We start from the raw sequence: 27,544 nt of genomic DNA, 5'->3' as shown, positions 1-27,544 counted from the left end.
TCAAATCAAATCAAATCAAATCAAATCACTTTTATTGTCACATCACATGTGCAGGCACACTGGCACAGCACATGCGAGTGAAATTCTTGTGTGCGAGCCCCACAAGCAACAGAGATGTGCAAACACAACAACACAAACGAGCAAAATACAAGAATGGCCAACCTGAAACTAATAAATATATGTACAATATATAATAGTGTATGCATTTCTGGATGTGTATACTAAATATTTTCCTACGTGTGTGTGTGTGTGTGTGTGTGTGTGTGTGTGTGTGTGTGTGTGTGTGTGTGTGTGTGTGTGTATACACATTTTTACAAATTAAATAGTAAAAAAAAAATATATATAAAAAAAAAAAAAAAATAATAATAATAATAATAAAATATATAAAATATACAGAGTTGAATATGTGCAAAACAAGTGGCATTTATATACAGTGTGGAGTGCATAATGTTGAAGTTCCAGTAGTGAAGCTGAGGTATCTATGACGTGTTCAGCAGTCTGATGGCCTGATGGAAAAAGCTGTCTCTCAGTCTGCTGGTACGGGACCGGATGCTGCAGAACCTCCTTCCTGATGGAAGTAGTCTGAACAGTTTATGGCTGGGGTGACTGGAGTCCTTGATGATCCTCCCCGCTTTCCTCAGGCACCGCTTCCTGTAGATGTCTTGGAGGGAGGGAAGCTCACCTCCAATTATCCGTTCAGAGCACCGCACTACTCGCTGGAGAGCTTTGCAGTTGTAGGCGGTGCTGTTGCCATACCAGGTGGTGATGCATCCAGTGAGGATGCTCTCAATGGCACAGTGATAGAAGGTCCTGAGGATGCGGGGGCTCATGCCGAATTCATCATGTCATAAAATGACAGAGACTAATCTGTGCTTAAAAATTTACTCAGGAATTCAGCGTTGCAAATTTTTATTTTTATTTTATTTAACCTTTATTTAACCAGGAATGTCCCGTTGAGATCAAAGACCTCTTTTTCAAGGGAGTCCTGGCCAAGAGGCAGCACATTTCAAGACAAATACATACGAACAAACAAAGTTAAAATTACACAAAACAATTACACATTATTGAGGCAGCCTGTAGGCCTTTGAGTTTAGTTTTAAAAACATTTAAAGACAACAATTCAGTTAGTTTCCAGTCTTTCTGTAACATGTTCCATGAAAAAGGCGCAGAGTGGACAAAGGCTTTCTTACCCAGCTCTGTGCGGACAAGGGGAACAGACAACAGCAGCTGATCATTTGAGCGCAAGGAGTAAGAACCACTATTTGTCCTTGTGACCAAAGTACAAATATAAGGAGGCAGCAATCCAAGCATAGCTTTGTAAATAAAAGTGTACCAATGCCCCTGTCTTCTAATGGCCAAAGAAGGCCATTTTACTCTTAAGTACAAATCACAGTGATGGGTCAGGTATTTACAATTGGTAATAAACTGTAAATAAAATGTAACTTGACCTAAATCTGAGTAAAAAAACCACAACTGTAACGTGCAATTTCTGAAGAAGACACCCAGTGACACATGTTTAGAGCTGCCTGAGAGAGTTCACACCAGCCTGCCTTAGATCATTAACTCTGCTTGAGGCCAGGTATATAATTCATCCGGCAAGTGTTAATTGCAAACACAGAGATAACACAAACCTCAGCAAAACAGACCCCTACACCTCCCTCCCTCAGTAATAAAACAGTAAGGGGCACAGTGCCCTGTGAAGGCTGCAGGGGGTGGGCTGTTCTCAAGAAAAACATGACTGCTACTTATTCCTTTAAATAATTAAACACTCTAAATATCAATGCACAGATTAACTGGGTGTATTAAACAGAGCACACATAAGAAAACAGATGAGGAATAGCAAGCTAGCTTGTAGTTAGCATGTCTTCACACTAATATGGGAACATATTAGTGCAGGTAACACACTTTTCACACGATACCCTCTGCAACATTAGTGGCTTCTTCTCCATCAGTTGAAGTTGCTATTCAGAGTTAGGATGTCTCACGTGGGTTAAATCAAATGACAATAAACTGGTGGCAGAATAAGATGCATTGTACCTGAGTGTGCTGGTGTCAAGCAGCATTGAATTCAGATCGAGGTATGTTACAGAAATGTTACATGATCTGAAATTGTAATATTGCCCAAGTGATGTGCATAATTTCACATTTATGTTAGATTTAAGGAGATTGTTTTTTAGCAGTGCACTTAAAATACAACACAGATGAAAATGAAAAAAAAAACAGAGACCTAGTCTCTGGAAAATGCATCAGAGAGAAAGAGAGCGATAACAAAAAGGAGGCAGGGAAGAGAGAAGCAGGTGGTCACTGGAAAAATCATTAGAGACACTGAACAAAGTAGCAATCCAATCTTCTCCCTCTTTCAAACACGCGCGCGCGCACACACACACACAGAAATAGATAAGAATCCAGTATTGACCTTGATCATGTCACAAACCGATCAACAATGTTTACAGATTTATTTTTTTTAAAGGTTAAATATTTATGTTAACAAACATTAAGCAACAGTAATAATACACGTGGTGGCAAATGTGACAGAAATAAGCACTCTGGATATGAATATAGATTAAGTCTGGGTGACTCATCAACACACACACTCACAATGTGATTATGGGTTGTCGCATTACCATGGAAACACATCCTGTAATGTGCTAATGCCTCATTTTTGTGTGTGTGTGTGTGTGTGTGTGTGTGTGTGTGTGTGTGTGTGTGTGTGTGTGTGTGTGTGTGTGTTAGTGGGTGGAAGGTGGTAGAAGTGTCACACTTACCCTTAATTGTACAATAGTCAGACAGCACAGATATTTTCATTATGACACGGGGGCTGTGCAATGAGAGGTTCAGTGGAAAATAGTGTCTATGTAACTGAAACTTTACAAGATGTTACCAGTTTTAAAGAGTGGCTTTCAAAGATTTTTGACAAAAAAGTTCATTATGTTCATGTTATTATTTTTACATTTATTATCAAATTTACATTTATTTAACTAGCTTCCTTCTCAAGGACATTATTATAATGTGAGTCAGTTTCTTGTGTTTTCCTTTAAGCGCAAACCAATGGACAGTGCATGCAACCTGTAGTAGAGACTGATGCATGTTAACCTGACAATATTGTGCACACTAATCAGTCAAGTGTTGAATTAAATAACTGGTAAACCTCATCCACACAAATTTCGCTTTCAAGTAAAGAAATGTGGAAAGTTTTGTATAATCAGTTGTCTGTATAACAGTTGTGAGTGGGCCCTGCACAGGATCAGTTGCGGTGTGATGTGGTCAGTTTACTTTAAGGTAGAGGTAACAACAGCCTTCCTCAGCCTACTGAAGATGTGTGCATATTCTGACACAACATGTCATTTGTGTTTTTCTTAATACGTGGAATCCATAGTCCACAGATAAGTAAGTTAAAATATACAGATAATCACACGTGTTGTATAAAACTGTTTAATGATTAACAAAAAAAACAGTATTTGTATGGGAAAGTGAAAGTCTGCATAACACGTGCAATAATCTGAGCATTTTTTGCATTTTGGATTCTTTTTGTATGTCTGTGCAAGTGTCTGCAAACGTCTCATCAGGTGCACACACAGAGCAAAAGAGCTGGTGCAAATGTAGACAGCTCATGTGTGGTCATACAGAATGAGTAAAGAAGTGCAAAACACGACAGAGATTAGGTTGTGTTGACACCATTTAGAGTGATAACTATATCTCTGTATATGGTTATGAAATCCAATATGACACCAGTGGCAACTAAGGGGCATCAACATTGCTCTGTGCAGGTAGGTGCAAGCGAGCTTCCCCTGCATTGGCCAACTCAGTGACATGCACAAGACTATCCTGCACTGTTAGTTAGCAGTATTATATGTATTGTGTATTAGGTGAATTGATAAGCAACAACACAGTTATACTATGGATGTCACGGCTGAGGCCTCAGTCCCAGGCCTAGAGACAGGTTAGGGACCCTCTGTCACCTACAGTCACTAGGGAAAATGTGTATTCCCTGAATAGTTAGCGAGTCGTTGCTGACTGCTGTCAGGTGAAATCAGTATCAAAGAGGGTGCTGCACCAAAAACCTCTCTGTGATTGCTTTGGTCACTAGCAGATTATTCCTGTCACCCATAGTTTACATGAGAGATTCTGACTTCTCTGCAAATGCTGGCCATTTACTCTCTGAGCAGTAGTGAAACCTGAAAAAACATAACACAAACCAGAAATAGAAAACATTCACCTTTAATGTAAAAGCTGCAACTTGCCTCAACGCTGCAACCAAGCCATTTCAAAAGTTTAAAAAAGTTCAAGAGTTCAGTCTTTAGAAGTGAGAATTCTCCGTTATTTGAGAGTTTTTGCAGACAAATCCAATGCAAATTATCGCATTCACAACAATGTTTTCAGTGCAGCACTGTATTTCTCCTCATATTTGACCAATGTTTCATGAGTGACTACCACCACCTGCTCACCGGCCAGTCAGAGAATACAGTCTTCTCTAGGCCTGTGTGACCAAGAGCTTCGTAACTACTAGTTGGCTACTAACTACCCAACTTGCTAGCTCATGTTAGATAGTGTATTAAAATTACTACTAGAATTAGCACTGCTGGTCTTAATATCATCCACTCAAGAAAGTATTTTGCTGCTTGTTGATGAAATCTAACACCGACCAGGAGGAAGCAAGCACAGGTCACTTTTGATACACAAAATCAAAAGTCACTCCTCCATTAGTTTAAGATGTTGACCGTAATGTTGGCCTGAATTTTGTCCGATGTTTGTCACATTACCTTTCGCCAAGACTGACCTGACTAGATGAAACTGGCTTCCCTACTTAAAAAACAACATACGGGAAACTTTGAGGAACATCTGCTCAAGGCCATCTGCAAACCTGGCTCTAAAAATTAAAGTATAAATGCTACAAAAATGCTTCATAGATTATGCACCTTCTGGAGATATCCAGTCATTATTGCAGTAGCAATGCTATGAATAAGCTCCAGGGAGACAGTTATACACAGATCCTAACAGTAAAGAATAAGTGTCAGGTGTAATCTGTGTCCCCACAGGAATTGATTTGCAGAAATTTGACCAGAGGTCATGAAAAGTCCGCATCAGTGGGTGACATTGAGCAACTACAGTTGAATTTTTAAAAAAAAGCTGCCATGTGAAGTGGCCGATTCTTGAGATGAACTCTTCTCAACTCTGGGCACACAGTTGAAGGTGTTACCAAAGAAGCGGTGACTGATTTATGACAGAGTGATAAGGAATGTCTGCTGTAGCAGCCAGCTATCAGTCTCAACATAATGTGTGTGGAGCGACTTGCTTCCTGTGTTGACGCAGCTTGCTTTGTTTCACCTTGCGTATCTGATCTGCATCTGACAGAAAGTTATTGTTGCTCAAGGAGATTTGAATAATTGATAAATTGCAAACCTGGTAAGAAAATTTTTCATTAAACATCAGATTAATTAGTTTTGAGCTTAAGCACATCGCAGTTTGTAAATTAGACAACGATCAGAAAAATGTAGACTTCATTGCACGAGATTGACATGGCTTATTCCTGAAACTGTAATCACAACTTCTACTGTGCAAAGACCAAGAGAGCACTACTTAATATTTAAGACAGATAACAATATTCATGCATGCCTTTTATGCACGACTGAGTTTTGGCCTTGCAAGTAGAAGCCTGGAATTCCTGCAGCATTCGAGAGTGGGAGTGCTGACTGCTTACAGGAAAATGGACAAAAAAACATTTTAGAGCTTGATACAGACTGATACAGACTCCCTAAAATGAACTATGTCCAAGCCTCTGCTCAGGCTTAGGGTGACTGGGTTAATCTGTAACACTTACAAAGGAATTTATACTGTGTCTGTATGGCTATAAATACACTTGCGCATGAACTATAAAGACCAATAATTAACATGATTTATTCGAGTATGAAAAATGCAAGTAGGTGGTAATCATTTTGTTGGCCCATTGTGCCTTTCTTCCACAAAAGCAGTTACCATGGTACTGTCTGTCACGGGTATATGTAATTGTAATTATGTAATCCACTGTGTGCACTGCTGTTACTGGTAAGCAGATTTAAACTGCAGATTCACAAACTTTCAGCACCGATGGCCATGAAACCCATGTACAATAAATATACAGGGGCAGAGGTGAAGATGTAAGCAGGTTCTGAAGTTTGAATCCTAATCTTCTGTTTTACATTTGTTACACAATCATTTTTCTATTAATCTGCATGCATTATTCCCTTTTAAGGGAGTGTGTGTATTGTTATGCCCTCTTTAATGGCCAGAGCAGCTAAAAAAAAAAGGTTTTACTGACTGCCAAGTAAATGGGGCCAAAATGCAGGACATCAGATACTGAAAACAATGTTAAGAAGTCAGATAAAAATGAGCAGATGATTTGGAGATCCTAGGTGGACGGGCCAGGAGAGAGGCCCAGGTATCGGAACACATGTAAACTGATGACTTCAAGTTGACATCCTGTGACTGTAGAGTTGTGACTTCCTGCCCAGCAGCTGAAGAGCAGGAAACCAGGTTGACAGCCAAGTGACCCATTGGCCTAGAAAGGGTAACCTGGTGGCATATAGGTGAGGAGGCAAAGATACTCAGAAGGTTAGGAGTCATGAGGCCACCACGAAAGGTTGGATATAAAAGAAACTTCCAGGAATCAGGTAGGAGCACAGCAGTAAAGGGAGTCGAGCAGAAGGTGGATAAACCTGAATCAGAGCAGATGAGAGAAGGCTGACTCTAGATCCAACAGGAACGTCAATGGAGATCCAAAAAACAGATCAAAAATAAAATGAAAAGACAGAGAGAGGGGCTCCAGTAGTCAGTTTTCTTTTTTTTTAAATTGTCTGTTTAAATTCACTATATAAAAACAAAAACATTATCTTTTATGACTTTGGCCTTGCCATGGCAGGCGCTAAGCTAACAAGCGCAACAGCACAAACATGAACAACAGTAGCCTGCAGACAGGTTTTTTCTTACTCTGCCCCCCTGGTGAGAGTAAACTCCTACAACTGTGCTCAACCATGAAAGTCCCTTTAGGAACAGGAGGACTCAGCACCGTAGTAATTAGCTGGGGATTCGGAGCTGGAGTCAAGCACTGAAGAAATGATTTATCTTCAAACTGAAAATAAAATTTTTATTTCACTGTTTGCAGATTTAGTCACAAAGACTTTAATCTGTGTGGAATGATTCAAACTTTCCTTAAAATGTTCATTTTGATACCGTGTGTCATTTTGTTGTTAGCCTCTCACTACCCTTTGGCTTCCACCTTCCTCAGCCCCTGGAATTTCTGCAGTCTGAGAAAGGTCAACGTGAAAAAGTAACGCACCAATAAGCTAAAAGCGGAAGACACAGAGAGATAAAAATCTTAATAAAACTGTCTAATTTTGGTCTACGACATAAAAAAGAAAAAGAAAAAAGAATTATAAACCTTATGAACACATGAGAGCATGTCAGAGCACACCAAAACAAACCAATAAATTTTTACAAGCAAACAACCTCAGCAGACTTTCATAGCAATAACCACCAATCTTATCTGGCAGCCATAACAGATACTACTCTTCCAGCTTTGCCTATCTCAGCTTGGTTGTACTGAAGTCTGTTGTCACGATAAGAGAAGTTGTTTTGATTGCTATTAGGCGTGTGTTTCGCTTCTTCACTTCTTTCATTTCTTCAAAGTTGCAACCATGAGCTTGCAGTATTTACCATTGTGGCCCACTGCTTGGTTTAGTAATGGAACTGCACCCGGGTAAACCCTGAAAAGTTTACAGGAAAAAAAGGTAAACCCCTCATCATCAAAAGAAACTTCTTTTAAAATTCAAAGTAACTTCTCACTTTTGTTTCGCCTACACTTCAGTGCATACACCTCTGCAAATAGACACACACAGTTGAGATGTGAGCCATGGTTTTCTAGGATCCCCTTATTAAAAGAGTGATTATGAATACAAGCAGTGGGCTGTTCTGATGAAGGTGGAACCCGTGGGACAGCCCCGCACTTTATTGAAACACACTAAAAAAAAAGAACATATGACAAGCAGCGGAGGCTGTTGCAGGGGAGATCCAGAAATGGGTAGTGGGGTGGTTTGCTGAGTGAAAGAACTATTGTTGTCACTGACACACTCATTTTTTTATGTGACAACAGTTCAACATATTGTTAAATGACAGTGACTTTCTAGTTCCTCCTTGTAGAATTTCCCTATTTCATGTAGTGGCAGGATATCTCCACCAAGCTATGCAATACCAATGTAATGTTAATAGAAGAACAGTCCTTATAAGGGCATTTATTAGCACAGCAGACATATGACAAGCTTTAATTTAAATGATATTTCTTCATTCAAAAATATTATTTATCATTTTTCATGATTTAGTGTTTTACAAAAATTTTTAGGAAACTAGTAAAGCAAATTTATGTTTAAAATCATAAATTCAGTTTGTTATTTAGCTACTAAATAAAACGTTTTTGACAGATTTATGAAATATTTCTGTTATATATAGATTTTAAAGTTCTTAGAGATTTGTACGTGACGCAATGAAAACATTGGGTTAACAAAATATTACAAAAATATATTAAAGTAAGGCGTTTTGTTATTTATCTGACTCTCACCGTCGTTCTTTCTGTTTTATGTGAAAAAAATAATATATTTAAAGTTATAAATGTTTCAAATATATATATATAACTCTGTTTTTAAATGTTGCTTTAACATTTGACAAGGAACTCAGCTTTCATGACTCCAAAGTCAGCGCAGTTTCAGACTGTTTTTCATTTTCATTTCCACAAATCCACAATAATCTTATAAATAGAGACTTTCCAACTATAGTGTGATGTCAAGGTTTAATCAAAAACTGTGGAATTTAACATTGACCCTGGTTAGCAAAATACATTTAATGTGCTTCTGTGCTTCAACCCCAGATGTGTGGAACCAATTTCAAGGCATAAACGGAAAAAGGAGAGGACAACGAGGCATCCTTCATACCAAATTTGTCCTTTCAAAGTTTAACTGGATATTGTCGACCATTTATCATCAACCAAAAAACTTTTTCTAACAGCATTATCCTTTTAAAGCAAACCCAGATACATACAATTTTATAAATAATACATATTAATTAGATCCTAATGGTTCTAATTGAGTGGTTATAGACAAACAGTTTAATTTATGTGACATATGGCTGAAGGTGCACTACAGAGCCCTGGTGGGTTTTAGACTAAGCCTGGGATACGGTCCAAACTAGGTGGTGGACAGAAAAATCATTCATCATGGTTTCAGCTCGAGGGGCTCACAGGGCCAAAGACCTCTAAACAAAGTCATACAACTATTCTAGCTGTCAGTACAGGACAGCTTGAAATATATTACAATAATCCCATTACCATGGCTCACCGAGTTTACTTCCAGTCATTCAGTAAGTCAGTTAGGTCATGGGCTTTCCCCTCATTCCCTCTGGATTAGATTCGATTTCTTTTATCTCTGTACTGGTATGTCTTTATATCCCCATGTGTATTGTTGTCCAAAAGCTTGGAGTTTTTATTGTGGTTAGTTACACGTGCTACACAATGGCCACTAAATGTCATATTTGTCCTCAAAGAGTTCTCACACAGTTTAATAAAATAAAAGGTTAAAGGTGTTTCCAATGTACTGCAAGTCTTTGGACATGAAACCGAGTGTAAATCGTGTTGGTTTACCTGCATTTTAAAAAGGAATTGATCATTTATCCACTTATGGTTCTTTAAAGAAAACAAAAAGCATTTTATTCGAAGAAGTTCTGTCTCATAAACAAGCTTTTCTTTTCTCTCACTCACTGTGTAAGTAAGGGAAATATCACATTATAGGTACTTCCCATGTTGTAAATCATCCCCCCTTCATGTTTCCAAATATTAAAGGAAATATGGAAATAAATCTTGACTGAATCTTGCTTTAACACAAGCGTTTCATCTGAACTTAACTTTGTGTCACAGGGTGGGAATTCCCCACTGATCAGTCAGTCTACAGTGGAATCCCTCTTTGGGAGTAATGCTTGTTTGGGTTTAAGGAGAGTAAGAATAGAAACAGTGAAAGAGGAGAGAGGAAGAGAAAGAAGCATCGCGAGGGCAAAAGAAAGAGTGTCAAATCGTGTGATTGCCACAAGCACGTGAGGTCATTTGACTTTTTAATATGTCATCTTTTCTCTTAATCTTTCCAGATAATTGTTACAGTTTTTTCATAACATTGAGAGCTTTTCTTGGTGAGGCTGTGGAGCTAATAAAGTCAACGGGTGGAGACAGGGGGGTTGGTTTAAACAACCCCCACAGTGGTCACAACACAAAGTGCCTCATTGAGCAGATGTGGTGTGAGAGGGCCGCGGCTGCCTCGTCCTACAGCATGCCCTTGTTCTTGTTCTGGAGTACAAACATACTTGTACATACTGGTGGGAGGATTTTCAGTATCTTGATTGTCAAACTGGGAAACAGAATTCAGAGACTGCATAGTGAAAATAAAAAAAAAAAAACAAAACCAAAAAAACCCCACTTCATTTTAAAGCAGGAAACATTTTCCGAACAAGGTCTAAATCCTACTCTGTGATCCTGTGAGCTGCTGGATCAGGAGATTAAACCCACACAAAGATTGATTTTTTTTTTCTCCTACCCAAATCGCCACATTTCAAAGAGACAATTTAAAAAACACACACTGAATATTTCCCTTGTGACTGTCGCACACTGTAACGATCACATGTAGAGCTTAATCTGCACTCAGGAACCACGCGGGATTTTTCTATATGGAAGTACTGAACCATGAAAGTTCATGTTGGAAACACGATGATGTAATCATATGATAAAAACATTCTAACAAATGAGAAGTTTTGTTTTTGAGTTGTCATAGTGGTTGTTGAGTAAAACTTGACCTATTTTTCCTTTTTAGTTTTTTTTTCGAGGCCACGTGGACAGTTTCAGTTGTCCTAAAGCCTGCTCTGGTTGAGCCACAGAACTCGCATGTCGAAAGATTAAAGATTTCTGTAAAATCTATTAAGATGACTGAAAGCTGACTGCGATCGCTTTGTAGATGTAAACTGAAGATGCTGAACTACAAACATGATGTAATGCTTGATAATAACTAATTACAGGTTATTATGGTTTTATGAGTGGTTTTCTCCTCTGTGTGTTTCAGCTTTCATTTCTGATAATAATAGATAGATATGATAATAATAGATAGATATGATAATAATAGATAGATATGATAATAATAGATAGATATGATAATAATAGATAGATAAAACTGCTGCTGCATCACTCTGCCATGGATGACACTGCTCATTTTTCTCTTTAGCGCTTGAGTTGCTCATGTGAATGACCTTGATCAGCTGCCTCATGAGTGAAGGGTTAGTTAGACTGTATGCCTACAATGATCACATTTAAAAGGGATGAGTTGTCCCTTCCATCATACCCTGTATCACATGAGTGTTGCTGACTCCAGTCTGGTCACATCAGTTGCACGTGCTTCACTTTACTTTCACATCATATATATAATGATGAATCGGGCACACATGTCAACTTTCCTTTGAGTTGCTGCTATTCCAAATCCAGATTCCCACACCTAATATTTCCCATCCCTTTTAAAAATTTCTATTTGGAGCCTCACTACATCATCTCCCTCACATCACTGCTTTCTGACCATCTGTTTCCCTGTGCCGTTCATTTCTGTCTAGTCAGCAGAGTCTCCTCCTACCAAAGACATTAGTGGATTAACAGTCCCTCACACAAGGTGTCTCCACATAATTCAAGGGTGTGGACATGCTTTCTTTAAAAGAATTAAAATGCTGTCTTTTTAGACACTTACAAAGTAACAAAAAATAAGAAAAGATGAATAAATAATAAATATCCAGTGACAATGTTAACTATTGAAATCAGAGTTTAGAGCCATAAAAGGACTTCATTGCTTTTCCAGTGTGACAAGTGACAAGCTGCATCACTTTGATGTATGTACGCTGCAGGCATTGCTCACTGCTCAGCATCATCAGGGATAAACCGTGATGAGCCTGGTTACTGCTAGTTGTTAACAAAGGTCCAGATGTTGTTGCTGCTATTTTTAGAATACCTGCGTAACTGTGTAATCCTGCGGGGTGCCATGATCCTGACTGAATTTCATTTTCTGGAGGGTAGGGCATTATATATAAAAAAGCAAAGCTGGCATCTGGTGAATAGTGATCCATTTTATTAATTTTCCTTGTGAATAAGAGGGCATGCTTTGAAATAAATTCAATTAAGCTGCTTTTTTGTGACACTTTTTATGGGCCTCTTGTGTTATTGTTATCAATCTGATCATTTATTTACAAAGTCTGACTTAGTTCCTCTAGCTTTAGATCTTTAAGCTAGATTTCTTTCTACGAATGAGTTTCTTTCTTAATGTGTAGCAGTGTGATAATGTCAATGGTTGCTTCTCCTCTCTTGGAAAAAAAAAACGTTCTGAACTCATGAGTTGTCACATCCTTGCCTATTTATATTACTCTTTAAAGAGCACAAAGAACACTATATCTGATGATAAAGTCACACCTGTGTGATACTGACATTAAAACGGCAATAAACTGCAGGTGATTGCATCTTTGGTATTTATAACTGACGGAAACAAACACACACAGTGCACCAAGGGGGTGTTTTGTTTTGCTCTGTCTCACATGTTTGTTGTTGTGTGGGCACTGTATCTAGTTCCTCTATACTTAACAAACAGGAAGGTGTGTGTATTCAGTGTGCGTTTGCATGCATGCGCATGTCCATGCACGCATACACCACAGGATGTTAAACTTATCTTTCCACGAAGTAAAACACAACTGTAGACCCCATGACTCTAAAAATAGTTTTTCTGTTTCCACGTGTACGCATGAGTTTTTTTAAAGTGTGTGTCTCGAGTAAGCGCAGGCCCCTCACGCAGATACACTCAGACAACCGAAAGATGATAACAGTTCTGACTTGGCTTACAGTGGAAAGCCATCTGGACAGTTATGTTATCGTTGGCTGCAAACTTGTATCAGTTACCAAAAGATTGAAACTACACTGACTTGGCTTACTGCATGCAGTCTGTTACCAGTAAAGGGTTTTAACAAAATTGTTTCGGATTTACAGCCATTTTATACACAGCCCCCCATTTTCAGAAACTCAAAACAACTGTACAAACGAACATCATTTAACATCACTAAATAGTGCTGTTTACTGCTACTGCAGCTAACTTAGGCTGCTACTTAAAAGCATGCTCTGCTGGATTGTGAGCAGGTGACTGACCTGACCACTGAAAAATGCATGTGCCTTCAGGTTGCTTTTGCATTATGTTTTGGGTCATTATCTATTTGTGAAGCATTGTCTCCTCAGTTTTTAAGTATTTCGTGGAATCTGAGCAGAGTCTCTTCTATCAGTAGTCACATCATCAAAAATAAACTAGTGAAACATTTCCACTGGCAGGCATATAAGCCCATGCCATAACACTACCTCCACCATGTTTGACAGATGCTATACTTCAGATCATAAGATTATTATTATTAAGTTCATCTTGGTTTCATCTATTTAAAGAATACTTCTCAGAACTGTGCAGGCTCTTTTAGATAAACATATTCTTAACTGTGACCGGTGGTTTGACATATGAACCACCTTCAGAGTTTTCTTCACTTGGTTAGATGTGTGAAGCTGTTTTTCTTAACCATGGAAAATATGTCATCATGTGCTTTCACTGTTTACTGTGGCCTCATGACTTTTTTGGTGTTGCTTAGCTGGCCAGCGTAAGCTGACTATACCAGAATCTCACTGCTGGGCTCAATTTAGTTTTAGAGTTTAATAACGGCCTCCCTCACTTGTGTTGAAACTCCTTATCAGTCAATTCTCCAATTAATTTCCAGCCACTGAAAACAAGGGGATGTTTATAAGAACACATGCAATTCCCACACATTCCTAAAAATACAATTTATATCAATTAAAGCTGAAAGTACGCACTACAATCACATTTCGTTTGTTTGACTTAAAATCCTTTGTTGGTGTACAGAGCCAAAATTACAACAACAAAACACTACACTACGCCAGGTGTAGGATCTGTTTGACCCGCACACAATTTATGAGCTATGATTGACTGACAAAGGAGGCAGAAGGTGGCAGGATCATCAGTCAGCACATTCATTTGACTGAACCAAGCACTTAAAAAGGATATGGCATGGAAACAGACACTAAAAGCGGTCCAACAATTTTTTTTTTTTAGATAAAACGATATACCAGGAGCTTGGAATTTTACCAAAGAACTATGATGATAAAATAGATCACAAATGGGGGGGTTGACTTGAGCCTCAGAAACAGGTTGTGGGACACCTGAGATACTGAGATTTCTTGTGAATAGATGATGCTTCCCGAGAGAGACATAATCTGCAGGGTCACAGAGGTAGATGGGAAAGCCATAAACATAAGAAATCTGGGAAATGACTGTGCAGGCCTGAACAATGCATTAGGATGCACCAGTTCTGAACCAAAATAAAGCCTGAGAAGGGAAAAGAGCTATGCAAATGACTCAGAAACATTTGTTCTTGAGAGGAAACCAGTGCTAGCTGAGAAACCCTAGTCCAGTAACACTCACAAGGACTTTGGCTTGTGGTCTTGGCAGCAATTCACAAAGAAAGCCTATTGCAATCTCTCTCTCTCTCTCTCTCTCTCTCTCTCTCTCTCACTCTCTCTCTCTCTCTCTCTCTGTCCCTTTTGCTCCCACACACACAGGATGAAGGGAGACCGAGGAGAGAGAAAACTCCTGGGAAAACAGAAGTTACTAATTAGGTAAAATTGTCCCACAGCAGTTAGATGTCTGGCCAAATTCTTTCCTTCTCTTTCCCCTCATCTGTCCTCCCCGTCTCCAGATGTTTGACTTCCTAAGCTTTAGTGCTGTTTCATGTTGTCACTACAGGGGATATTATGGCTGATCATTAGTGAGGATAAATAATGAGCCCCGCTGAGAGAACAAAGACGGAAAAGAATGATGGTGTTGAGAAACAGGAAGAACATTTTAAGCCTGAGATACAGGAAGCATGCTCTCATACATTTCAATGCTCCATGTATGTTAACAAAAAACAAACAAACAAAAAAAAACAACCACAGTCTTGGAACAGGCAGTCTATCACAGACTAACATGGCCATTCACAGACAAGGGAAACAAAGGATTCAGTAATGTATCAGCTCATACTAAAAAGATAATTAAACAAACATAAAACTCTGTACCAAAAGAAAGACCCTACCTTGATGAGTAATTTTATAGCTTCCGATTACTCAACTTCTGTAATGGGGAGTGGGGAGAGGCTTATGTATGTTATCTGCCTTTGATAAATGTTTAAGCTACTTTATCTCCACACATGCAACCTCTGCACCACTCTACCAGTCTATAACCCATCCACTGACACATGATGTGGTTAGAATACACGCTGTATTCAGAGCTCACAAGTCTTAATTCTAGTCAATGATTCAATAGTCTTGGAGACAATTTTCTTTCTGAAGTGCTTGATGATTCACTAAAGTGTGGCGAGAGCATTTCATTTTGGCAGCAGAAGAGTGAATAAAACATTGCGCTTTGTGCTTTTAATGGGAAACACAGGGAGAATCATAAAAGGAAACACACATTTCCTGTAGGACTGGTGTGTGACGTACATCGGTGTGTGTAATGGACTCAGTCTGGCCTTAACAGGCAGGAATGTGACATCAGCATCAGTACCCCACATGACAGATAAACCGCAGCCGACACACTCGCACACATCACAGCCAGAATACGATGTGGCCAAGGGTCACTGAAAAAGCAACAGAGGAAGGGAAGGACATCCCTTCCTTTCGCTCATTTAGCTGTGCCACCCACTTTGCCATGCCTCACATACCATCCTTCAAAGATTTTATGGATCACAGTAGTGTTGTTTTTTGTCCCTGTAAATGTGAAGGGGAAAAGCAATACCACAAAAAACCCAAAAAAGCAATCCTGACAGGAAATCACTTCATTTCAAAAGTCAACATGGTGTAAAACTGTGAGCATCACATACATTGACATACTACCTCGCAAAGCTAATATTTGCTTTTCGGCACTCATATTTCTCCATGTGCAAAGTGAATAAAACAGCCTGAAGCTCTCAGAAGGAGACATGTTTGTGTAAGTGTGGATGTGGAGGTCGAGGAATGGAAAAAAATGGAAAAACTCTCAGTAGTATTTCGTGAATGCTGAAAGACACAGTCGATCTGGATAACTGAGCAAGGTTTAAGTACTCATAGTGACCAGAGGCCAATGGCACACATGTCATTCTATCAGATAAAGAGGGCCTATTAGCTGTTCAAACCTTTTATGTTTAAAAAATGAATATGTTTCAAGTCTTCAAGTCTGTACTGTTTAATCATATAGCGATAAACTCGTGATGTTTATCATTGTATATACTGTTTATATTTTGTACATACAGTAGTACGGCATTTTATAAACAGGAAGTTGGATAGCAGGGAGTCCCACCCCAGCCCAGACTGTGGCCTGTCACACATATGTAATTAAAACCAGTTTTTAGTAACATTTGCGTAACGTGACACATTCAGCTGCACATGAAAGAATTGCTACCTGAAGTTGCACTAATGACTTCACAGCCCAAGCCTTTGACTTTAATGGTATTAAAAAATAAGAAAACTATGCACACCTTTCTTGCACATAATGTGACATGCTTGACAAGTTTTAACAATGATGTGAGTCTCTCATTCACGTCATAAGTTGTCTTTATCTGAGGCTCTCAGTCAGGTCGTATTGTACTCTGTCTAAACGGCAGATAACAACAAGTATTTAATCTAAAATACTTCTGTGCATTTAGACGGGAACCCTAAACTGACCCGGAAGACCATTAAGTGGCTTATGTTGGGACCTTATGTAGAAATGTCCTACTTAACGTGCCAAAATATTAAGCATTTTGTATGTGAAGTATACCACATAACTCCTGGTACAGCAGTTATGATAACCAGCCAACTCAGCAGGGGGCTTGGAGTTCTTTCTTTAGTGCGTGTCATGTGATATGATAAGGAACTCATGCACTTTAGACTGCAGACACTGTTTATTTAATGAAATTATTTTTAAAAGGTGTAAAACATTTTGGGGAACTCACTCAAGAGTGTCTAAAATATTTCCGGTTAGATCTGCAGGGTAAAGGCGACCAGGGTTTATTCTGAAGGTCCTAAAGAACAGATTGTACCTTCCTGTCAAGCAGTCGGTCTACTTTATTTTGCAGTGTCTGCCAAGAGCATGAATGCAGTTCCTGCATGTTTTTCCCATTTTTCAGAGATGGAAACATTTAATTCCACTAGGATCTGTCTCACCTGGCCTGGGATCTGCCTATACTGTGTGCTGTGGTGTCATAAATCATTTGATAGCCAAAACACAAAAACATAATTCCATAAAGGAGCTTTTGAAAAACAGCAGCTGAAAAGTAGAGATAATAACACTGTAAGGTTTCAGACACTGTTCTGACAGCCAGTGTGGGTCCAGTCTTTGCTAACACACATAACAGTTACTGGGGGTGAAGAAGATGTGATGCATTGTGACTTATTGCCTATCCTAATGAAGTGACAATCCACAATCAAGCTTTCTGAAATGATACTTAGCGTATATCAACTCATTTGCAAATAGTCTACAAAAAACAAACAGTAGAAGAAGAAAAAAATAGTAGAAGAAGAAGAAGATATTTGAGTCAGCTCAGATCTGAGCCGTCATGTTATGACTTCATCTGGCTGCCCATGTGATTTTACATATTGATTGTTTTAACCCTCTTTAACGCCAGATCTATTCCTGGCAGACTAAATAGATCCGGTGTTGTGCTCAGGCAGCAGAGCCAGATGTCCGCCTATATGAAAGAGGAAGCTCTGATCACTGTGTGTTCTCTAGGGTGAAAAGGCATTTATTTAGTTATAGATTAGAAAGTGTTGGATGAGTGTAGTTTATACTATAAAGTGCTTTGACTGGTAGCGGTAGAAGGAAGATCATAGGATTTTTCAAACCTGGCATCCAGGACAAGCAATTCAGCTTCCATCCTGTCCATGAAACAATGCACTAGTCCCCCTTGAGGGACTTCAGGAAGAGAGTTTGCCTATTTATTCAGCCACAGGGCAAAGCTTTTGATTTACATACTGTCACTTATGGTTTCAAGGTTTGAAAGGGGACCGAAAGAATGATGCTGTATATACTCTGACAACAGGTTTACAAGAGATGGCAAAGGCAATTTATTATCTGGCTTAAGAGTAACTAGAAAATGTGGTTAAAGGGGAAGTCGTCATGAATAACCTGCTTATGCAGCTGCTACCACAAACACGAACTTTGGACGCACAAACTTGAAAAAACAAAACCAGACAGACATTTAGCAAACGCTAAGAAATGAAAGTTTCATATTGTTGTTATTGTAGTAAATAAATATATTAGATGTTTCCAGAAGGATATGATACAAATATTGTAAATGTCTCCCTCTCTAGCATTTACGTACGATGATACAAAGGGGCGATCGTGGCTCAAGAATTGGCAGTTCGTCTTGTAATCAGAAGGTTGCCGGTTCGAGCCCCGGCACGGACGGTCTCAGTTGTTGTGTCCTTGGGCAACAACAACTTTTCACCTACCGCCTACTGGTGATGGCCAGAGGGGCCCGATGTGGCAACCTCTCTTCTGTCAGTCTGCCCCAGGGCAGCTGTGGCTACAACTGTATCTGCCTCCACCAGTGTGTGAATGTGAGAGTGAATGAATAGTGGAATTGTAAAGCGCTTTGAGGGTCTCGAAAAGCGCTATATAAATGTAATCCATTATTATTAAAGGTGTGCGTTTGGTAATGACTGCTACATGAGTCATTCGTTAAAAATGCCATTCGTTTCAACAAAACCCATACATTTCTCAACTTTAGTGCACTGTCAATATAAAAACGCAACAATAAACTGAAGTCATTTTCAATAAACTTTATTTTTGTCCCATTTTTCCCCCAAAATACATTACAAAAAAAGTGATCGGAATTGAACGTTTACTTGTGTCAAGACCGGAACATTTGCACAATAAATAAAAAACTATGTATAAATAAAAAATAAATAAACACGACATTATGTGCCAAAAAAATAAAGACTCTTCTGAATTGGCAGATGGCTTTCACAATGTTGAGTTTTCTGAAAACACATGTACATAATACTTGCATTCCAGGTCACAGTTTTTAGGATACAACTCTGGGTCAAGAAAGCAATGTAAACCGATCAGGATTACAGTACAGTACAGTACGACAGAGTACAATGTTTTCATTTTTTCCCCCTTAGTAGATATTATTGGAATATATACTTCTAACAGTTGTTCTAAAAGCTTATACCAGGTAGTGAGAGTGTAGTGCTATTGGACTTACTTTTAAACTTGGTGCAAAGTCCAAAAGTAAATCCCACCTGTAAAACCCATCTCAATCTTGTTTGTAGCCAGCTTGACATTCACAAAGGGCTGTTATTGCACTAAACGGGCATCCCTCAGAAAGGCACTTTTACCCCCCTTTCCCCCACCCCATTATCCAACCAACAGTTCAGCTTCCCAGCACGTGTGGAGCGCACATTCACCTACTGTGTGTGAATTTTAAAAAGTTGAATCGTTTTTTTTCCCTTTTTAAAAACAAACAGAAAAGTTGAAATGCTTTTTGGTATCTAGATAAAAGCAAATAAAAAAAAAAGCTAACAAGTGGTAAAAGGCTTTATACGCCTGATGAATTTACAGAAGGGGAAAAAAAAAAAAAAAGAAAGTGCAAAATTGTGTTTACTCCTGCAGCCCCAGTAGTTTGTTATGCACCACATCAGTGAAATTTGGTTGCAATTTAAAAGAAAAAAAAAATGATGTTGGAGCAGAAGAAGCAATGACTCCCAAACTTAAGCATCACCATCATCAAATAAGGCCAGGCATATTTGTGCATGTGAGGTCAAGATTGTAGTGTGATCCTATAGCTGGCTCTTTCCATTTTTTAAAACAAATTTGAAAACAAACAAGTGTACACCATGGTACCACAAAAGAAAAAAAAAAAAAAAGACAATGAACCAATTGAGGGTTTAGGGGGGGTCTTTCTCTCTAGTCAAACCATACCTCTTCACAAAGCTTCTTTGCTGAAAGATCAGTTGGCGTGCAAGAGAACGGTGTAAAAGACCTTGCTGCTAAAATACTTTTGGAAATCTGAGCATTTCTGCTGCAGGATTATCTCCATTCTGAGCAAAAGGGACAATTTTAGTGTTGAGAAATGTTTAAGATACCATGCCTGGGTGATGGGCTATCAGGGGAGGCTGAAAGCTGTAGGGTTGGCGGATTTGAAAGGCCCAAGACAAGAAGCAGTGCGTTTGAGTGAGGGAGGATAACTGGGTGGGTTTTTTTTGTTTTGTTTTTTTTGTCTTTTTTTGTTTTGTAGGAATCTGCCGATGAGGGATCCATCATTTCAGGCCATGTATGAGTCTTTATTTTAGGTATCAATAGCTTCCAGGTGGATACCTTTGAGGCTTAGCTGGATAGGCACAACACCTTGAGGCAGATGCTGCTTTGGGCAACTCCCTGACTGCTTGACATTTATCAAAATCAGTCAGTTTGATAAATCAGCTGCCTAGGCACTAAGCCAGACAAGAATATTGCTCAGAGACGTTGAGCATCCTTTTCATCCGTCACGCATATGAACACATTGCCTTGCTTGGCTATGCCTTGAGAAACTGTATCAACCAGTCAGGTTGCCTCTAAGGCATCTGTCACTCGGGTAGCCTGGGAGGCACTGAGCTGTGCTCTCAGGCATCAGTGTGGTGCTGGAGAAGCTGGACCACATATCTAAGGCGGTGCCGTAGCTCAGATGTGCAGCCCATTTCATTCAACATGCTGAGGAGGTACGTGCACGAGGCACGTTCCCGACTGATATAGGTGAGCAGGTAGGCGTCGTCAGAAGACTTGCACAGGATGATTTTGGTGTGGTCTGTGTAGAAGTTAACCTAAAAAAAAAAAAAGAAAAGAAAAAGAATTATAATCCAGCTGCTTTGAAAAAGTAGTTATGTAGACTCAGTGTCCCATGACTGGTTTTATTAATTTAATTATACAAACCTGTAGAGTATCATTATTGAAGAGCATGACAAGAGCATGGTCAGTCTTCACCCACTGGAGGAGCAGAGGAGGAGGAGCTGAGACATGTTCCTGACAATGCAGATCTCCACCCTGAGGAGGACAGAAATTATTTAGTTTCATTTGCATGAGGTCATAATCTCTTCAAGTGCCCTTTAACAGGTTTATGAAGGCACAAATCCTGGCTTACAGTTGTCATTAAATGCAAGTCAGTCACTCTAAGTAATGGCTGAAAACTAATAGGTGCTTTCCTACCTCCATTAGGTTCTCCTCCATGTAGTTAGCCATTAGTTCAACTATTTGTTTCTGGTTGCGCAGCTGCTCAGGTAGAGAGTTTGAAGGGAAGCTGAAGTGTTTGTTGTTGGTCAAGCAGTAGTGGACAGTCCTGTTTGGAAGAAGGGGGGGGGAAAGTTTAAAAAAAAAATTGGAAGATGAACTTGACATCTTTTCCATTTACACCATTGAGCCTAGTCACTAAGCAACTGACAATAAGCTCTAAGCACTGTAAATGTTGACATGACATCTTAATCAGTTGATTTTAAAGTACTTACTTGCGCTGGTCACAAAGACTGAGATGTGTTCCCTCATTGAAGAGCACGCCTACGTTTTGGTTTGAGAGCTGGTAGCCAAAGCCATACTTGTTGGAGTAGTCAACCCATTTAGTAACCCACAGGAAGGACTGCGGACTGGACAGGCAGGGTGGATTCCTATTGGCTGAAGAAAAAGATAAATAAAAATAAATAAATAAATATGAGGATTAGTGAAATAATCTTAATTCAAAAAGTCAAAACATTATGTTTCTCTTAACACATATGGTGTGTCTCAAATAAGCAGAATGAGTCAGCAGAAATTCTGAGGATTCAAGGAAAATATCCAGCTAGTTAAATTTAATGATTCTGTTGCATTTTGTAATTGCGGCAAACAGCAGAAGGACATTTTGCTTGATTTTATTCCTCTTTGGTCCACTCAAGTAATCCCACAAGGACAACAAAAAATAATGGCTGAGCTACAATCTTATGCATAAACATACCTGCAGGCATGGTGGCCAGGCAGTTTGTGAGAACTTTCAGGGCAGAGTCGGCAACAGCTGCAGGGGTCAGCACATCCTCACACGCTGAAGGGAAAAACCAACCAAAACGAGCAAAAATTAGAAACCCTGATTGCAATCAGCCACCACAACAAACACCAAATGTGTGTTCATAAATAACAAACAAACTTACGTTCAGTGCTGCTGGCCATGGTGCCCTTAAAAGACCGGGAAATGGACTTTCTGGATTCCTCCTCAGCAGGAGTCTGCTCCAGAGGCACAGAGCTCACCAGCTGACCGGTGGGAGACGTCACCTGAGCAACAACGAAACATGCGATTAGCACATGATGAGTAAGAGCAACAAAGTGAAAGAGCAGTGTGTCACATGCCCGAAAGGGTAACCAGAGATAAAGGGAATGAGCTCCTTTAATCCTTGCATGCACACTTTTGCTGTGTCAGCGCTGAAGCTCATTTATTCAATTTCTGCAACACCTTAGACTAAATGCAGTGCGTCTCGTTGCCACTGCAAGGCGGGGGAACTACTTTCAGCTGCACGGTTTCCCTTTGTACACGTTGCAAGCATGCTGCAAGCTTGACACGTAGTTTCTAATGTCACGTTACCACAAGTGGTGCGCGAGTAGGTTTGTTTTTTCCCGCCGCAAACAGACAAACATGAAAACAAGCTAAAATGAGCACTACTTTCAGAGTACACTTGTACAAATCTATATTCATCTGCGCTTATTAATGACAATCTGGTTCCTCAGGACAGGCTTCTTAAGACAGACAAAGGAAGAGTCATGCATGACAGCAAAAACTGTAGCTCCTTTTTGGCTCTATAAATAAACTAGACGAGCCTGATTGGGGATCGGCCAACTGAGCATCCTGCAATTGTGGCATATACTCTAGGTTCTGTTCAGTCTTTTTAAAACAAATACGTCATGTCGTTACTGAGCAGAGAACATTTACCCCCCCCCCCCCCTAAGTGTGCAGTAACAGCTTCTTCAGATTCTTCTGATAACAAAGTACCCGAACAAACACCCAGATGAGCTTACTAGAGCTTATCAAGTTTCAAAAGCTACCACCAACAGACTGCTACATTTCTTCTGGTCTGAACTAGTTTTTTTGTCATGCATCTTACATTATTCTGAAGAAAAACAAATTTAAAACAACGCATCTTTAAAAATTAAGACATCTTTTCCACCCCATTTCTTTAACAGTTCCTTTTTCTAGGGCACTTTTACTATTTAAATGAGCATGCTAATGGAAAGCAATTCTCAAATGTAATGGAGGCTGTATGCTATTAAAATATGCATTTTGTGTTTTCTCCAAGCCTTTAGAACGGGTGTAATTGCATGTGAACTGTGTGCATAACTGGCTGGAATTACCCAAATTAAGGTAAACCAGGTCAAAAGTTTCTCACAGAGGAAAGAGAGAGAGAGAAAAAAAGTACCTCGTTGTTTCCCACTGTTTTGTAGCTGATCTGCCGGTTGATGGAACATTTAACGATGCCCGACACCAGCTTGGAAATATCCTTGTCCTCTTTGTCCTCGCATGGAATTTTTTCCACTGTGAAAACACGACACACTGTAGTCACAACAAATATGTTTAAAGGCAGGACTGTTTAAATAAATACAGCAGCTCTTGGATATTCTTAAAACTAAATCTGAAAAACTAACCCCCCCCCCCATCGCTCGTGCTGCTTGCTCACCTTTTGCTTTCTTCTTTCCAAATAGGCTTTTGGCCATTTTAGTGAAGAATTTCTTGGCAGGGCTGGGAGGGTGTAGCTCTGGCACCATTGTACAGCTGCTGGGGGGAAGTTTGTCAGGAGTGAAACCCTGAGAAAGAGGCAAAGGTGATGCATTAAAAAAAAAACAAAAAAAAAAAAACAAAACAGTGAGAAAAAGTGAAGAGGTTGGAGCGTGCCCACTCTGTTCTCAGTTGAGATAACAGATCAAGCACTGACATTTTCACACTCCTTCACCTCGAGAAAAAAATGTCACAACTGTGTTTCGTAACACTGGCAAGAAATTTCCCGAAGGTCAACATACTTTGAAGAATTCGTGGTTGAGGATCTGATCCAGCGTGAGTCTGTCACTGGGATTCTTCTGCAGGATGCCTGAGATGAGTTTCTGAGCAGCAGGGGAAAGCGTGGAGGGCAGGTTGTAGCGAACTTCTTTAATACACTTGTACGTCTCTTTCAAGTCGAGCGTCTCAAAAGGAGGGTTTCCACACATCAGTGTGTACCTGTGAGAGAGCAATCAAGGCAACAGTGAGTCAGCTCAAAAACAAGAGTGAGTGATTTAGAGAAAAAAAAAAAAAGTCCCCACTTTCCCGACCGACTGAGACGAAGTGACGCCAAGGTCAAAATCCCCCCAACACACTCTCTATGAAACCGGGATAGTTCTTATAATCATCTTAAAGTAAAAAGACTCACATGACACATCCGAGGGACCACACGTCAGACTCTGTGCCGTGGCCCTGTCTGTTGAGCACCTCAGGAGCCAAGTAATTGGGAGTCCCACAGATTGTTCTAAGAAAAACAAAACAAGAACCATATATGGGTAAGATGTAATGCTTCAAACATTTAAAACTGGTTTGGTTTCAACATCAGGCATACAGGTAATGTTTGAAATATTTTTTCTGTCACTCTCAGTCTTCTGGTATTCCACAGGAAGCTGTCTAACAGGAATTGAAACTGTGCTCTAAGCGGTACTTTCAACTGTCAGTTGGAAACCGGTTTAGTTAGGTACTTGCAGGAGGAAAGTTGTGGGAGGAAGATTATGCTTAGTAACTGATGTAATGGTTTAGGTTGAGGGTGCTTGTGCTAAAATAGGGCATTAAAAGTCAGATTTTTAAAAGATACATCTGAGATGGGGCTAAAAATACTCATAAAAAAATTAAAAAAAAAGGTAATATGGAGAGACCTTCGAGAGCTTTGTTTCATTATAACAATCATCATTACAGTCGCATGATCTATGGGCCCCAATAAGCTCATTGGTATCCTCCAGCAGATAAACATTTTAAGCAATTAACTTACTTTTTTCTTTGTTCAACTGTCTCCAGCTTGGCAGCGAGGCCAAAGTCTCCCAGCCGCAACTCCATGTTCTCATTGATGAAAAAGTTCCCTGAAAGAGACAAAAGCATTTGTCTGGTCAGCATTCCACAGATGACACGCATGCTCGTCCAAAGTCACAGATTCCTGGGATGCTTTGTGTATGCGTTAAGCCGCATTTTCAGTCACGTACCTAGTTTGAGATCCCTGTGCAGGATTCCTCTGCTGTGGAGGTACTTGAGGCCGGATATGATCTGTCTGAGGTAATAGCGCACTTCAGGCTCTGTGAGTGTGTGTCTCGCCTTCCAAATGTGTGCCAGGGACTGCAGAGAGAGCAATGAGTGAACCGTCAACCCTGCATCAGTGAGTGGGACTGTACAAACACTGCTAGCACACATGCATCCCTGCAGCTGCATAAAAGAAATCTTTTTTTTTTTTTTAACATTCACTAGGAAAACAGTAAAAATCTGCCAAGACCCCTTTTGAATATAGCGTGCAAAGCAGCACTGTAGGGTAATACAAGAAATACTGTTAGTGCAAGCAGAACACAAAGCAGCGCAGACTGTTCTAGAGTTCTGAAGTCTCACCTTCCGACTGCACAGCTCGAGGAAGATGTAGATGTTTTCTTGGTCCTCGAAATAGTGGGAGAATTTCACCACATGCTTGTGTGACAGCGTTCTGTGCAGCTCGATCTCGTTCGTAATCTGTCAACATATGACAACTCATCAATCGGTGAAGACGTTTCAATGTCCCAAAAGAAAAAACAACAACCCAGACATTGATTTCCAGTTATGCAAGACACGGGAGACACAAAGATTGGTGATCGTGTACCTTGTCTCTCTGGTGTGGTTTGGACACCCTGCTCTGTGGGATCACCTTCACTGCATACATTTTGTTGTTGGACAGGTCTGTCATCTCATAGCATCGAGCAAAGCCGCCCTTTGGGGGGAAACAAACAGAATGATCAATTTACACAAGCAGCAGGTTTAAAACCCACACACTCAGTCTCAAGGCAAGTCTGACCTGAGGAAAGGTAGCGATGCAGTCAAAACAATTTCAGGAACAATAATCGAGGTAAGATTAAAGACATAAAAATGATTGTCATGACCATAAAACGATCCATCTGATGCCTCAGGCATCTTTTATTGGTTTGTATGCGCAGATATGATGAAAAACATCATCCCCCAGATGCGTTTACTGCCGCTTATACAGACATTTTTTTCCCCCTTCTCTCCAGGATGTGATCAAGACTACACATGCTCGGGTACATGAAGGATGAGGCAGCCTGAGCTGCTGCATTCATTAACCGTGAAACTGGCGGAGACGTTTCTAGCTCTGCGGCAGGCAGAGGAAGGAAAAAAAACTGGCTGCAGCACATCGATACGACCAGCAACACGTTGATAAACTCGCTTCCATAGACACTGTTTCAAAAAGCGATGCTGATGCATCATCATCATCATCATGAGGGGCAGAAATTATGCTGTGGTCAGACAAGCGTGTCTTTGGTTTAACGGCAGGCCATTAAAATACGAGAGGGGGCTGTAAACGTTCATCATCGGTGGAGATTTTTTTTTAATTATTTATTTTTTATGGCTAAGCATGTGTGCGCACCGGAGCTGGGCACACCTTGCGTCTGATTCATTCAGCACTGACGAGAACAGCAAGGAGGAGAACGGGGGGTGGGGTGGGGGGTATTGGTCACATCCACCACGAGGTCATTCTCTATTCCCGCATCACATCACAAGCACACCTGGAACATGGCTCATAGTGATTTTAAACAGAAAGAGAAAACAAAAAAGGAAAGGAGGGGAAATAAAACCAGCCCCAAACTGCGGCTAATTAATTCAGATTCTAGATCCATCTGCCTCCTCAGTCAAAACCGACGCAGCGACGCACAGACACATGGAAAAGGAGAAAAGGGGCGAAGAAAAATGTATGAAATGCGCGTACCTTTCCCAAAAGCTTCCCTTTAATGTAGGACCTCCCCGTCTTGAGATCCGTCACAACCTGAGCCAGCTCCGGTTTGGGTTGATCGTGTTTATTCCTGCTGTTTTTCGCCGGGGCAGAAGTCTGTTGGGGTCCACCACGCTCCGGAGCAGGCTTAAATAAATCCGCATTCATGGTGTGGCACGAAATCCGCTGAGCCGCGGTGAAACAGCCGGTACTCATTTATCACAGCGGAATAAACGATCGACTCGTACGTGTCTCCGTCTCGCTTAAATATTTCTTCTTTTTTCCCGTAAAAGTGCCAAGTGCGTCTTCACGGTACGTCCGTCTCTTTCAATTTTATCCAACTGGTGTGGACGAAAGGCGAACCCTGGCTATATAGTGGCACCGACGTCACGGAGTCGTGGGCGGTGCACTGGTGGAGAAACTCCAGATGATTTGCTCAGACAGAAACTCAATCAA

The 27,544-nt window shown here is 40.2% G+C and overlaps 1 protein-coding gene across 1 annotated transcript; it reads right to left on the bottom strand.

Moving 5' to 3' along the window:
- Nucleotides 1-20,017: 20,017 nt before the first annotated feature.
- On the bottom strand, nucleotides 20,018-27,418 carry plk3 (polo-like kinase 3 (Drosophila)). The gene is made up of 15 exons (XM_085377044.1): nucleotides 27,086-27,418; nucleotides 25,967-26,074; nucleotides 25,723-25,839; nucleotides 25,329-25,458; nucleotides 25,121-25,208; nucleotides 24,518-24,613; nucleotides 24,132-24,327; nucleotides 23,792-23,918; nucleotides 23,534-23,649; nucleotides 22,277-22,397; nucleotides 22,087-22,170; nucleotides 21,608-21,770; nucleotides 21,312-21,441; nucleotides 21,039-21,149; nucleotides 20,018-20,929 (listed from the first exon to the last, which is right to left on the bottom strand). The coding sequence occupies exons 1-15, from the start codon at nucleotides 27,302-27,304 to the stop codon at nucleotides 20,732-20,734; spliced, it is 2,004 nt and encodes a 667-aa protein (XP_085233170.1). The 5' UTR covers nucleotides 27,305-27,418; the 3' UTR covers nucleotides 20,018-20,731.
- Between the last annotated feature and the right edge of the window lie 126 nt (nucleotides 27,419-27,544).

The sequence above is a fragment of the Diplotaxodon limnothrissa genome, linkage group LG18, assembly GCF_057381915.1.
Source record: "Diplotaxodon limnothrissa isolate DT_005_m linkage group LG18, D_limnothrissa_male_GT1.1, whole genome shotgun sequence".
Taxonomy (NCBI): Eukaryota; Metazoa; Chordata; class Actinopteri; order Cichliformes; family Cichlidae; genus Diplotaxodon; species Diplotaxodon limnothrissa.
This window is presented reverse-complemented; position numbering and strand designations above follow the sequence as displayed.